Source organism: Bufo bufo, chromosome 2 (genome assembly GCF_905171765.1).
Source record: "Bufo bufo chromosome 2, aBufBuf1.1, whole genome shotgun sequence".
NCBI lineage: Eukaryota > Metazoa > Chordata > Amphibia > Anura > Bufonidae > Bufo > Bufo bufo.
Window position 1 is genome coordinate 722,430,086 of NC_053390.1, and position 14,196 is coordinate 722,444,281.

Below are 14,196 nucleotides of genomic sequence, written 5' to 3' on the forward strand. Positions count from 1 at the left end.
TTGCCAGACTCCATTGTCTTTTCCAGTAGGCTCATCCAGCAGATTAAATTAAAGGCCTGCTATACATCAATGATTTTACACCATGTCAACCATGTGATCTGTTACTTCTCATAATTTTGGCATCTTTCCACTGACATTGCCTAATGCCATCACCACCACACTACAAATAAACGGAAAATCTTTTTGTTTCCAGTACCAGATTACGGGACTAGAGATTTATCTCCCATCAAACATTTCTGTTTCAGCAGATGCTGACACTTCTCATGATGAAGGATCATTTAGATGATTATTTACCATCCCGAATTTTCTCCATCTGTTTGAATCCAGAATTTCTTCTTGCCTTCATCCTGTTTAGCTAAAATCAAGGTTTGGTTTGACATTTGCTAGGTGTCGGGAGGGATTTGTGCACATAATCATTATTTGAGATGTAAGTTTGGCAGCAGTTGGTATAACATCAGGGCAAATCAATGAAATCACTTCTGACAGCAATATCCAGCGGGTAATAAGCACATGAGAACCTAGACACCACTGATCTCTCAGACGTGAAACGTTATTGGTTACCACAAGTTCATAGGGGTAGATATAGAATGGTAGCAGTCGCACCTCAGTCTAGGCACCTGAGAGGTCCCCAAAGCCCTTTAGCCACATAAGAAGACATCAGCACTAAAATGGTACATGGTAGATGGGAGACAAGGTGGCTCAGTGGTTAGCACTTGCAGCGTTGGGGTCCTAGGTTCGAATCCGACCAAGGGCAACATCTGCATGGAGTTTGTATGTTCTCCCCGAATTTGCCTGGGTTTCTTCCGGGTACTTTGGTTTCCTCCCATACTCCAAAGACAAACTGATAGGGAACTTAGCTTCACTACATAATTCCTAGACATGACCATATTTTTCCTTCATGTGTATTCACACTGACCCATTAATTTCTATTGGGCCATGCACAAATCCATATTTTTTGCTGATCTCTGTGGCCGTTCCGTAAAATATAGAACACTTCCTATTCTTATCCATATTGCGGATGAGTATGGTCATGTATACTGATGGAAAATGCACAAGCAAGGTATCCATATCTTGCAGAGCAGTTGTTTGGGGGCTGAAATGCGGATATGGGCGTGTAATTGTGTGACTTCACCTGGAAGTTATACTCTATTAAGGGTATTTGTTTCATTAGGCAGTGTTATCAATGTCTGACTGGCTCAGGTCTGAAGAAAGAAAGGGCAGTTGGACTTGCAGGAAAGCCATCGACCATTCAAATTTTAACAAACACAGTGCCATCTCTGCCCATGTGGCTGTGTCCGGTAGTGCAGCGTAGGCCCTTTTACTTGAACAGGGATGTTGTTTATTTATTTATTTTTTTAACATAATTAAAATAAGCAAAACAAAGTATTCACAGAGACTTTCAAAATTTTATTTAAATATAAATTGATTTAAATCAGTTATTACATAAGAAAAGAGACAGCAAACTGAAACTTTGCTCCTAGTGAAAAAAGACCCAACTACGAATATCTGTGAAAAAAGACCCAACTACAGCAACCGTATAGTAAAGAATAGCAGAACACTAGTTCAGTTGGGTTATTGAGTCTATGGCCAGTTAATGCTTTGGTTTAGCATACTTGTTACATCACAGGGGAGCCTCTAGAGGTCACTATAATCCAGCTATTATACTTACATGATGCTCTTAATTTATATCCACGCTCTGCAGTATTACTTATCTGTTCCTATTCTATTGATGAAAATAATGATATGTCCCTTCATTTACAAGTAATAAGATGCTAGATTCATATTCCGAAATAAACTATAAACATGCAATTTACATTAGATTTATTGAAGTAAATCAAAATTCTCAAACTGTGAACATGGATTTTCAGTTAATAGACCTTAGGATTTGTGCATATATTGCTGGTCATTTATCAAAATCGTGTAAAGTAAACCAACCAGATCTCTCCTTTCATTTTCCAAAAGAGCTGATATTTATATATACACGTCAGGTACGAGGTATAATAGATGCAGTGTGTACAGATATATAGTATATACAGCAGTGTACTGATAAGTGAGGTACGGGGTATAATAGATGCAGTGTGTACAGGTATATAGTATATACAGCAGTGTACTGATATGTGAGGTACGAGGTATAATAGATGCAGTGTGTACAGATATATAGTATATACAGCAGTGTACTGATATGTGAGGTACGGGGTATAATAGATGCAGTTTGTACAGATATATAATATATACAGCAGTGTATTGACATGTGAGGTATGAGGAGTAATAGATGTAGTGTGTACAGATATATAGAATATTCAGCAGTGTACTGATATATGAGGTACGAGGTATAATAGATGCAGTGTGTACAGATATATAGAATATACAGCAGTGTACTGATATGTGAGGGACAAGGTATAATAGATGCAGTATGTACAGATATATAGTATATACAGCAGTGTTCTGATATGTGAGGTTCGAGGAGTAATAGATGTAGTGTGTACAGATATATAGTATATACAGCAGTGTACTGATATGTGAGATACCAGGTATAATAAGATACAGTGTGTACAGATATATAGTATATACAGCAGTGTACTGATATGTGAGATACCAGGTATAATAAGATACAGGGTGAACAGGAATATAGTATATACAGCAGTGTACTGATATGTGAGATACGAGGTATAATAGATGCAGTGTGTTCAGATATATAGTATATACAGCAGTGTACTGATATGTGAGGTACAAGGTATAATAGATGTAGTGGGTACAGATTCATAGTATATACAGCAGTGTACTGATATGTGAGGTACAAGGTATAATAGATGCAGTGTGTACAGATATATAGTATATACAGCAGTGTACTGATATGTGAGATACGAGGTATAATAGATGCAGTGTGTACAGATATATAGTATATACAGCAGTGTACTGATATGTGAGGTACGAGGTGTTATAGATGCAGTGTGTTCAGATATATAGTATATACAGCAATGTACTGATATATGAGATACAAGGGATAATAGATACAGTGTGTACATATTTATAGTATATCCAGAAGTGTACTGATATGTGAGGTACGAGGTATAATAGATGCAGTGTGTACAGATATATAGTATATACAGCAGTGTACTGACATGTGAGATACGAGGTATAATAGATGCAGTGTGTACAGGTATGTAGTATATACAGCAGTGTACTGATATGTGAGGTACGAGGTGTTATAGATGTAGTGTGTTCAGATATATAGTATATACAGCAGTGTACTGATATATGAGATACAAGGGATAATAGATGCAGTGTGCACAGATTTATAGTATATACAGCAGTGTACTGACATGTGAGATACGAGGTATAATAGATGCAGTGTGTACAGATTTATAGTATATACAGCAGTGTACTGATATATGAGATACAAGGGATAATAGATACAGTGTGCACAGATTTATAGTATATACAGCAGTGTACTGATATGTGAGGTACGAGGTTTAATAGATGCAGTGTGTACAGATATATAGTAATCTTCACACACCTGTTCCATGTACAATGGCTGCTTTACCTTCTATTGGGTTCAGTTCTCCTTCCCTCAGAGGCTGTCACCTGTTCTGTCCCCTCTTGTCCCATAAGCCGACTGTTCCTGCTGCAATGTCAGAGCTGCATTTTCACCATCTCACACACTATTAACTGAAGCAGCAAACCCCTCTAGAGCAAGCGGGTGGAGCAGCCACCAACTAACTACTGTCACCTGAGTACTTAAACTCCGTATTTACAGTGTTCGGGCAAAATTTAACACTGTAACCCTTTATGCAGTGCAGAGTTAGGATAATTTGGCCCATGGAGTTGTCTTCTGCTGGAGCCCATCATGGAGCCCAGTGGAAGATCTTCTTGTAACTCTGATAGGCCAGTCCAATCCCAAATGTAATGATAGATTTCCATCTGCCTGTAAGGGCTCTTTCACACTTGCGTTATTGTCTTCCGGCATAGAGTTCCGTTGTCGGGACTCTATGCCGGAAGAATCCTGATCAGGATTATCCTAATGCATTCTGAATGGAGAGTAATCCGTTCAGGATGCATCAGGATGTCTTCAGTTCCGGTACGGAACGTTTTTTGGCCGGAGAAAATACCGCAGCATGCTGCGCTTTTTGCTCCGGCCAAAAATCCTGAAGACTTGCCGCAAGGCCGGATCCGGGATCAATGCCCATTGAAAGGCATTGATCCGGATCCGGCCTTAAGCTAAACGTCGTTTCGGCGCATTGCCGGACCCGACGTTTAGCTTTTTCTGAATAGTTACCATGGCTGCCGGGACGCTAAAGTCCTGACAGCCATGGTAAGTGTAGCGGGGAGCAGGGGAGCAGCATACTTACCGTCCGTGCGGCTCCCCGGGCGCTCCAGAGTGACGTCAGGGCGCCCCAAGCGCATGGATCACGTGATCACATGGATCACGTCATCCATGCGCATGGGGCGCTCTGACGTCATTCTGGAGCGCCCCGGGAGCCGCACGGACTGTAAGTATACCGCTCCCCCGCTCCCCGCTCCTACTATGGCAACCAGGACTTTAATAGCGTCCTGGGTGCCATAGTAACACTGAACGCATTTGGAAGACGGTTCCGTCTTCAAATGCTTTCAGTACACTTGCGTTGTTACGGATCCGGCAGGCACCTCCGGCAACGGAAGTGCATGCCGGATCCCAACAACGCAAGTGTGAAAGAGGCCTAAGACACATTGCATGGATGCTATTGTGTAACACCAGCTACTTCATTTTGGGTAATACCAGCTACTATTATATGACTAAGGCCTCATACACCTAATTGTGTGTCTATGGGATAGAGTCAAATAAGAAAGGATAATAGGATAATGGCTAGCTCTCAATATAATGGCCTCTTAATAGCAGATTATTAGTGGCTAGTCTTTATCCTGATTATGTGGACTTCCACTGTCCATGTAATCCATATATGTTATTATACTGTATAACCAGGAATACATTAAATTAGTGTCCTTTATTTGATGAAACAAAGGTAAAACACGTATATTAAAAACAGGGTTCTAAAAACCTTTTTAGTAAATCTAACTTATATCTGGAAATATATGACACTAAATAATAAATATGTACTATAGAAAAGCAGGATAAAAGAATTTAAACATACTAATGTATATGTTATCCTGTAAATGTATACACACAACTCTGGTCCAGGAGACGATTAATGTCAACTGTGGGTCCCTCGCAATTCAGATGCCTAGATATAGTGAATAGATATTGCCCACAATAAGTAAATAAATAGTCAAGTACCACTATACCACACATATAAATTGTACCGACATACTGCACATAAATGTGGTACCACTATACCACACATATGAATTGTACCGACATACTGCACATAAATGTGGTACCACTATACCACACACACACACACACACACACATAGTAATATTATATCATGCAATTTTGTAGAAATGGGAAAATCTCCTGCACTCCAAAATCCATTATCTTTATTAATCAATTTTTAAAATATTCCAGACGTCCACTAGAGTCGCTTACGTTTCCGATGGTGTAGTTAGATTACATGTAAATGACCCTAGTGGACACCTAGATGTGTGCCTGTGCCTGAGCCAGGTGTGTTGTTCCATTCCTGCACTGTTTGCAAGTGTGGTGACCATACCTCTTATCCATACGGTGAGCGTACTGCATTTTTTATTTCTTTTTACTTTTTCACTATTATATCATACACACATATAGCAAACCAGTCAGCAGCACAGCAGTATTTCTTCAACCGTAAATAGATATAGGCCAATTTTTTCTAAAGGGTCAAATGTTGTTGAATCCTGACTCCAGGATCCCACAAAGTAAGGTCTCGTTCACACGACCATATGGCTTTTTCAGTGTTTTGATGGGCGTTTTTAACTGATCCGTTTTTTGTTTCAGTAGTGGTTCCGTTCCGTTTTTCAGCTCCGTTTTTCCGTATGGCATATACAGTATACAGTAATTACATAGAAAAAATTGGGCTGGGCATAACATTTTCAATAGATGGTTCCACAAAAACGGAACGGATACGGAAGAGATACGGAGTACATTTGAGAACCCATTGACTTCAATGGAGCCACGGAACGTGATTTGCGAGCAATAATAGGACATGTTCTATCTTTGAACGGAACGGAAAAACGGAAATACGGAAACGGAATGCATACGGAGTACATTCCATTTTTTTTGCGGAAACAATGAAATGAATGGTTCCGTATATGGACCTTATACGGAACGCAAAAAACGTTTGTGTGAACGAGCCCTAAAGCGTAGAGAAATAGCAGAGCACTCCTCACTAAATGCTGCGGTAAATTATTTATAGCACGGCACCAAACATCGCAACCTTTGGACTCCTTAGAGTCTTTCTCAATCTTTGGTGCCATTATATAAATATATTATCACTGCATTTAGCGAGGATTGATGCAGTTGTTCTACGCCGTGCATACAGTCGTGGCCAAAAGTTTTGAGAATGACACAAATATGAGTTTTCACAAAGTTTGCTGCTAAACTGCTTTTAGATCTTTGTTTCAGTTGTTTCTGTGATGTAGTGAAATATAATTACACGCACTTCATACGTTTCAAAGGCTTTTATCGACAATTACATGACATTTATGCAAAGAGTCAGTATTTGCAGTGTTGGCCCTTCTTTTTCAGGACCTCTGCAATTCGACTGGGCATGCTCTCAATCAACTTCTGGGCCAATTCCTGACTGATAGCAACCCATTCTTTCATAATCACTTCTTGGAGTTTGTCAGAATTAGTGGGTTTTTGTTTGTCCACCCGCCTCTTGAGGATTGACCACAAGTTCTCAATGGGATTAAGATCTGGGGACCCAAAATGTAAACGTTTTGGTCCCCGAGCCACTTAGTTATCACTTTTGCCTTATGGCACGGTGCTCCATCGTGCTGGAAAATGCATTGTTCTTCACCAAACTGTTGTTGGATTGTTGAAAGAAGTTGCTGTTGGAGGGTGTTTTGGTACCATTCTTTATTCATGGCTGTGTTTTTGGGCAAAATTGTGAGTGAGCCCACTCCCTTGGATGAGAAGCAACCCCACACATGAATGGTCTCAGGCAGTGGCGTACCTCCAATAGAGGCAGACCACGCAGCTGCTATGGGGCCCCTGGGGGAAGGGGGCCCGCAGTGGAGGATAGGCCCCGCCCACTAATTACACTTGTATGGCTACCTGAGAAAGTAAGAGGTGGCGAAGGATCTTTGGTGATGTCATCAACCATGTGACCAGTGCAGGAAGCCAATGAATAGCAGAGCAGCAGAAGTCTAAAGGACCTTTGGTGATGTCATCATCATGTGACCAGTGCAGAGGACTGGTGAAAGACCTGTGGCATATCCCTGTGAGGGGGCGGAGCTTCTGTGTGGTGCCTGAAGGCGAGGTTAGTGGTGTTCTGGGATAACATAACATCCTAGAAAAGCTGGGAGTTGTAGTTTTGTCGTATTATATGTTTCTCAATGTAATTTAAACGTATGCCCTAGTACAGGCTGGTAATGCTGGGAGTTGTAGTTCTCTCCTCTTATACCACCTCTTTGGAATGTATACTGATGACCCATAATAAGTCTGGCCATACTGGGGGTTATAGTTATTTCTTTTTAAAGCTCTTACCTGGTACAACTAGATGATGTCCTATAATCTGGACATGCTGAGAGTTGTAGTTCTCTTTTCTTAGGCTGGATTCTCATCACAGTTTAGTTTTCCGTTTTGCATGCAGGACTTTTTTCTGTCTAAAATAACGGATCTCCGACAGAAATGGCATAAACGGATGCCAAATGTGCAGAACTGATGCTTGAAATACAGGATCATTTTTTTTTTCTTTATTTTTCTGTTTATCTGACGGATCAGAAGAACTGAAAACTAAACGGTGATATGAACCCGGCCTTATACTCTGTGTAATATCTACTTGTATCTGATCATAACAGCCTGGACATGCTGGAAATTGTAGTTCTCTCTACTTTCACCTCTCCCGGTGTTGCTCCCTAATTTCCAATAATAATCTGGTGATGATGAGACTTGTAGTTCCCTTGTCACTATTATAATGTTCTGCAGCAGCTGAGGTGTGTATTACTTGTTCACTTCTGTGCTGGTGACGGTCGCTGTTCTGCCGTCATAGGAGCACAACAACGAAAATCACTGCAGTTCCGGATCTGGCACTTCATGGACGACAACACCTGACGGATCCCGCTGACTATGATGAGATCTGTCAGGTTTCCATCTTCCAGGCTATAAAATTGTGTCCAGCATTTATGACCTGATCCATGAATGAGGCCCCAACACAGATGTGAACGAAGCTTTATATGTTCTACAGCAGCTGAGGTATGCATTAGGAGGTTCTGACAGTTCATAAGGCAAGGGGGGCTATGGTGGCACTGGTATACTATTATGCCAGCACCACCATAGCACCCCCTGTGTGCTGCTTATAGTGGACAGTGCCCTCAGACAATGAATGGGGACAATCAAAAGCGTTTTTTTTCCCGGTATTGAGACCCTATGACGGATCTCAATACCGGAAAATAGAAACGCAAGTGTGAAAGTAGCTCCTAATGTCTACACGGCTGCAACTGCTGGGGGTATGGCAGGGGAGAAGCCAGGGCAGGTGGTGGGATGGGCCAGTGGACGGAGTTAGTGGGGCCCCATTAAGATTCTTGCTATGGGGCCCAAGGATTTCTATGTACGCCCCTGGTCTCAGGATGCTTTACTGTTGGCATGACACAGGACTGATGGTAGCGCTCACCTTTTCTTCTCCGGACAAGCCTTTTTCCAGATGCCCCAAACAATCGGAAAGAGGCTTCATCAGAGAATATGACTTTGCCCCAGTCCTCAGCAGTCCATTCATCATACTTTCTGCGGAGGATCAATCTGTCCCTGATGTTTTTTTCGAGAGAAGTGGCTTCTTTGCTGCCCTTCTTGACACCAGGCCATCTTCCAAAAGTCTTCACCTCACTGTGCGTGCAGATGCGCTCACACCTGCCTGCTGCCATTCCTGAGCAAGCTCTGCACTGGTGGCACTCCGATCCCGCAGCTGAATCCTCTTTAGGAGACGATCCTGGCGCTTGCTGGACTTTCTTGGACGCCCTGAAGCCTTCTTAACAAGAATTGAACCTCTTTCCTTGAAGTTCTTGATGATCCTATAAATTGTTGATTGAGGTGCAATCTTAGTAGCCACAATATCCTTGCCTGTGAAGCCATTTTTATGCAACGCAATGATGGCTGCACGCGTTTCTTTGCAGGTCACCATGGTTAACAATGGAAGAACAATGATTTCAAGCATCATGCTCCTTTTAACATGTCAAGTCTGCCATTTTAACCCAATCAGCCTGACATAATGATCTCCAGCCCTGTGCTCGTTAACATTCTCACCTGAGTTAACAAGACGATTACTGAAATGATCTCAGCTGGTCCTTTAATGACAGCAATGATATGCAGTGGAAAGGTTTTTTGGGATTAAGTTAATTTTCATGGCAAAGAAGGACTATGCAATTCATCTGATCACTCTTCATAACATTCTGGAGTATATGCAAATTGCTATTATAAAAACTTAAGCAGCAACTTTTCCAATTTCCAATATTTATGTAAATCTCAAAACTTTTGGCCACGACTGTACATACAGTACATATGTATACTACAAGTACACATTACAGTTAAAAGCCCATCTGGCACATGGCAAAGACACCAGTATTATAAACGGCACTTTGTTGGTAGGGTCCCTGTTTTATATTTTACTTTGGGGCCTAGGCACCCTAGGTATGCCTCTAATGGGGCAACAGAGTTTGCTTTAAACAAAAGATTCAGCTCTGCTACATCTGCACATAAAATATTGCATAGATAAAAACATATCAAACACAAAGTAACTGTGGCACATTGGAATAAAGTGGGATACACTGAGACGTATTTGGCAGATAAATAAAAGCGGATCCTAACTCAAAAGGTCCTTGGAAGGATAACTATACATTATCTAGATACCATGGTAATATAGCATTTCTTTTATTTAAGAAATGGAGAGCCCAGGGGACCATGAGCAGAGGAAACTGACAATTAATAAATCATATTATTTATAATTGAAGCAATGGGGCTAGCTCTTATAAATCCTCAGTGATATAATATCTGAGAGCAGGGGTGCACCACCAATGAGGCCAGGTGAGGCAATCGGCTCAGGCAGCACCAGGTAGGGGCATGAGTGGGGCAGCGGAAGGGCCATGGGTAATGAGCGCTTTCATTGTGGTAAAGGGGTTAATTTAATAAATTGGCATTGGGGGGGCACCATTTCAGTTTTTGCTTCAGGCAGCAGAAAGGCTAGGTGCACCCCTGTCTGACAGAGACGCTGTGTGTTCTGGGTAGCGCCATGTGCCGAGAGGCTGCAGCAGCAGTGAGCTGTTTTCTTCAACTGACATAGGCGCTCGATGTGCCAAGTGGGGGCACTATACGAGTGTGGCAGCAACCCTGGGCTGGCTGAAAATTTCTGTTCGGCTAGACCTTTGCCCCTCTAATAAAAATTCTAATTTTGTTTTGTTAGCCTTCTCAAGTTGTAAGTTGGTCTGCTGTGGGCCCTGCCGATCATGAGAATGGAGGTCCGTTCTCCCCTATTAGAATGTTGTTAGCTGTTATCACGCATGCGCACTGCCACTCCATTCACAGGTACTCATTCTAGTGATTTTCAGGGGCCCAAGTGATCAGACCGCCTTGTCGATCAGAGACTTATCCCTGTACTGTGGATAGGAGATCATTTTCTGTTAATGATACATCTGGATTAAGATCTGTTGGACCCTCTTCCCGGATTACTATCCAACATTTTGACATTTCAACACCAATTCATAGCATGCAACTTCAAAACCTTGCAGAGGAGGGTGCTAGAAAAATCAATAATTCTTTAAAATTGCGTGAAGATTTTGAGGCAATCGTCCTAACATTCATCGTCATGCACTACAAATACATGCAGCTGAAATAGCGTTAAACATTTCCAACAGACTTGGTAATTATTTTACGTATTTGGACTGAGAGACCAAAAGGCATTTCCTGTAAGTGAAGGAACCCGTCCTTGTTACTCCTCTATATGTAAAACGTTCACACAGTCATAAATGTCTCTGGAATGACATCAGTGCACATCCCTAATCTCTTACAGATGTCCGCAGCTTGTAAACACTCTGCAGGTTAATAAAAGATTACAGGAAATATTAAGCACAGTTTACTGACAAGAAAATTATAATCTCACAGATTTTTTTAAAAAAGTACTAACATGGGCCCTAAAACTTGGAAACCTGCCTTTTTAAAGGGGTCCTCTGCTTTGGACGATCCCTATTTGTTAGAAGTGTCTCTTTACAATTAGCAGATGGCAAACTGCCCCCCCTCTGGTTAACCCCAGTTATAAGCTGTATTCTGAGAGGGAATCTAGCAGTTTCTCTGCAGGATCGCCACATTAAACAATTAAACAATGCCCATTCAAATCAATGGGTTATCTGTATAATGCAGGACCGTATAGGTCCTCCAGAGAGAGATGCTCTTTGTAACCACCAGAGCTGTACTTACATGGAGTTAGACTACACCACTGGTATGAAGCCCATGTAGCAAGATGATTCTTAATATAATTCCTGTCCAGTATGTTAACAAACATTGTATGGTTGACCACCAAAAGGTGACACCAAAGAAGCCTCCGTTGAGCATAAACAAAAAACTAAAGTACAAAAGTAAAGTGAACTTCAGATATGAAGTTGATTGATGAATTTGATTTATGTTTCTTGTCTTTTGTCCAGGTTACAAGGTTTGGTTCTGAAAATGCACAAGATATATCTCCTCTGTGTCCTCCTCATCACAGTATCTCTCAGGTTCAGACAGTAGACTATGCATCACCAGCTCAGGTACTCGCCTGTGGAGCAAAACCAAAGGCTTCGGTAAGCAAAAATAGTTTTATTACTTTGATACTTTGATACAAAGCCTAATTGTTTATGTTTGAAATGAGGATTCCTATGCTGTAATGGTGGTACAGATTTATAAGATGTCTTCCAAAGTTCTCTAGACCAGTTCCATTGTATTAATATAAATCAAGGCTATAAACTGATCTGCAGTTCCATAGTCTAAAATGTCTTTGGCGATTATAATTTCATTATGACTCTTCTGTTTTTTTACTCAATTCTCTTATCTGATATTTTTTTTAAATATCAAGAAGCATTTCCATCTAAAATACTGTAACTAACTAGTGACCAGTACTGTCAGTACAGGTCCTCACAAAAGGGTGCTACTCTTGTCCTTGGGCTCTGTAGGGTAATGCAGAATACCTGTCATGGAACCATGAACCAGACGTACAACAAGAGATAAGTGAAAATAAGAAGGCTTTATTGAAAATAAAGCTGTAAAGCAAAAGTCCAAACGGATGGTGAAACCGAGCAGAGTCTTTGCGAAGCCAGAGGTCAGGAACCAGAAGGGTAGTCAGACGAAGCCAGGATCAGGAACCAGCAGGGTAGTCAGACGAAGCCAGGATCAGGAACCAGCAGGGTAGTCAGACGAAGCCAGGATCAGGAACCAGCAGGGTAGTCAGACGAAGCCAGGATCAGGAACCAGAAGCAGCAGAAGTCTTAGAAGCATGTGAACACAAGAGGACCAAGCAAGGAACTGAAGCCACAGACCTCCTATATATATGAGCTAGGCATCCAGCTCCTCCCAGGGGAAGGAGGAGCCGCAGGGTGGAAGGCTACAAGAAACCCAGAAACCAAGATGGCCGCCAGCACATGTCAAACGAAGGAGAGCAGCAAGCAGGTAAGACCATGACAGTACCTCCCCCTCAAGGGCCCCTCCTCCACGGAGCACAAAACGGTTTCTGAGGGAAGCGTGCGTGGAAGGCTCGGAGCAAGGCAGGAGCATGGACATCTGCGGAGGGAACCCAGGAACGCTCCTCTGGACCATAACCACGCCAATGGACCAAAAACTGCAACCGACCGCGGACCAGGCGTGAGTCCAGGATATTGCTCACCTCATATTCCTCACGATTGCCCACTTGGACCGGACGAGGCCGAGGAACCGAGGAAGTGAAACGATTACACACCAGTGGCTTCAACAGGGAGACATGAAACACGTTGGAGATCCGCATGCCAGGAGGAAGCGCAAGGGCATAGGCTACCGGGTTTACCCTGCGAAGCACTCGGAAGGGACCAACAAAGCGAGGCGCCAGCTTGGGAGTGGGCACTCGAAGGTTGAGGTTGCGGGTGGACAACCATACACGGTCTCCGACCTGGTAGGAAGGAGCAGGCGCTCGTCTGCGATCAGCCTGGAGTCTCTGGCGCTGCGCAGAGACCTCAAGGGACTTCTGGATCTGTACCCAAGAAGCACGTAGGACGGAAAGGTGATCCTCCACAGCCGGAATATCCTGGGGAGAGAATACCTCCGGTAACACGGCAGGTTGGAACCCATAATTGGCCATGAAGGGAGACGTCCCAGAGGAAGAGTTCACCGCCGTGTTCCTGGCAAACTCAGCCCAAGGCAGGAGGTCAACCCAATTGTCTTGGTGATCGGAGACATAGCAACGAAGGAATTGCTCCAAGGCCTGATTGGATCGTTCTGCGGCCCCATTGGACTGAGGGTGGTAGGCCGAGGAGAAGGAGAGATGAATCCCCAACTGGGAGCAAAAGGCGCGCCAGAACCTGGACACAAACTGACTCCCCCGATCCGACACAATCTCCTTAGGCAAACCGTGCAACCGGAAGACCTCCCTGGCAAAAATCGTGGCCAACTCTTGTGCAGAGGGTAACTTCTTGAGAGGAACACAGTGGCACATTTTGGAAAACCGATCCACAATCATGAGAATGACCGTATGGCCTCGGGATGCAGGGAGGTCCACAATGAAATCCATCCCCAGGTGTGACCATGGGCGCTCCCCGGTGGCTATGGGTTGCAGAAGGCCCAACGGAAGGTGCCGAGGGGACTTACTCTGGGCACAAACGGAGCATGCCGCTACATATGCGGCGATGTCGGAACGTAGGGAAGGCCACCAGAACAGACGTGAAACAGCCCAGGACAGCTGATTCTTTCCAGGATGCCCCGCGGTCTTGGAGTTATGGTAGGTTCGCAACAACCGAGTGCGCAACTCCTCAGGCACAAAACATCTGCCGTTGGGTCTCCCAGAGGGAGCACCAGATTGAGCCGCCAAAATCTGCTCACCCAGGGGAGAGGTCAGGCTGGTGCGAATGGCGGCCAGG

General features: G+C 43.2%; 1 protein-coding gene across 3 annotated transcripts in view; it reads left to right on the forward strand.

Annotated features, from left to right (window-relative positions):
- The window catches only part of DLC1 (DLC1 Rho GTPase activating protein), a 590,258-nt gene that overhangs the window by 138,268 nt on the left and 437,794 nt on the right, over positions 1-14,196 (forward strand). For all 3 annotated transcript variants that reach the window (XR_005776381.1, XM_040418808.1, XM_040418809.1), the window contains exon 4: positions 11,761-11,898. Coding sequence is in view for 2 of the 3 variants with exons in the window: in XM_040418808.1 (XP_040274742.1) it covers positions 11,761-11,898 (138 nt within the window). In the remaining variant the exon portion in view is untranslated. The remainder of the gene's footprint in view (positions 1-11,760; positions 11,899-14,196) is intronic.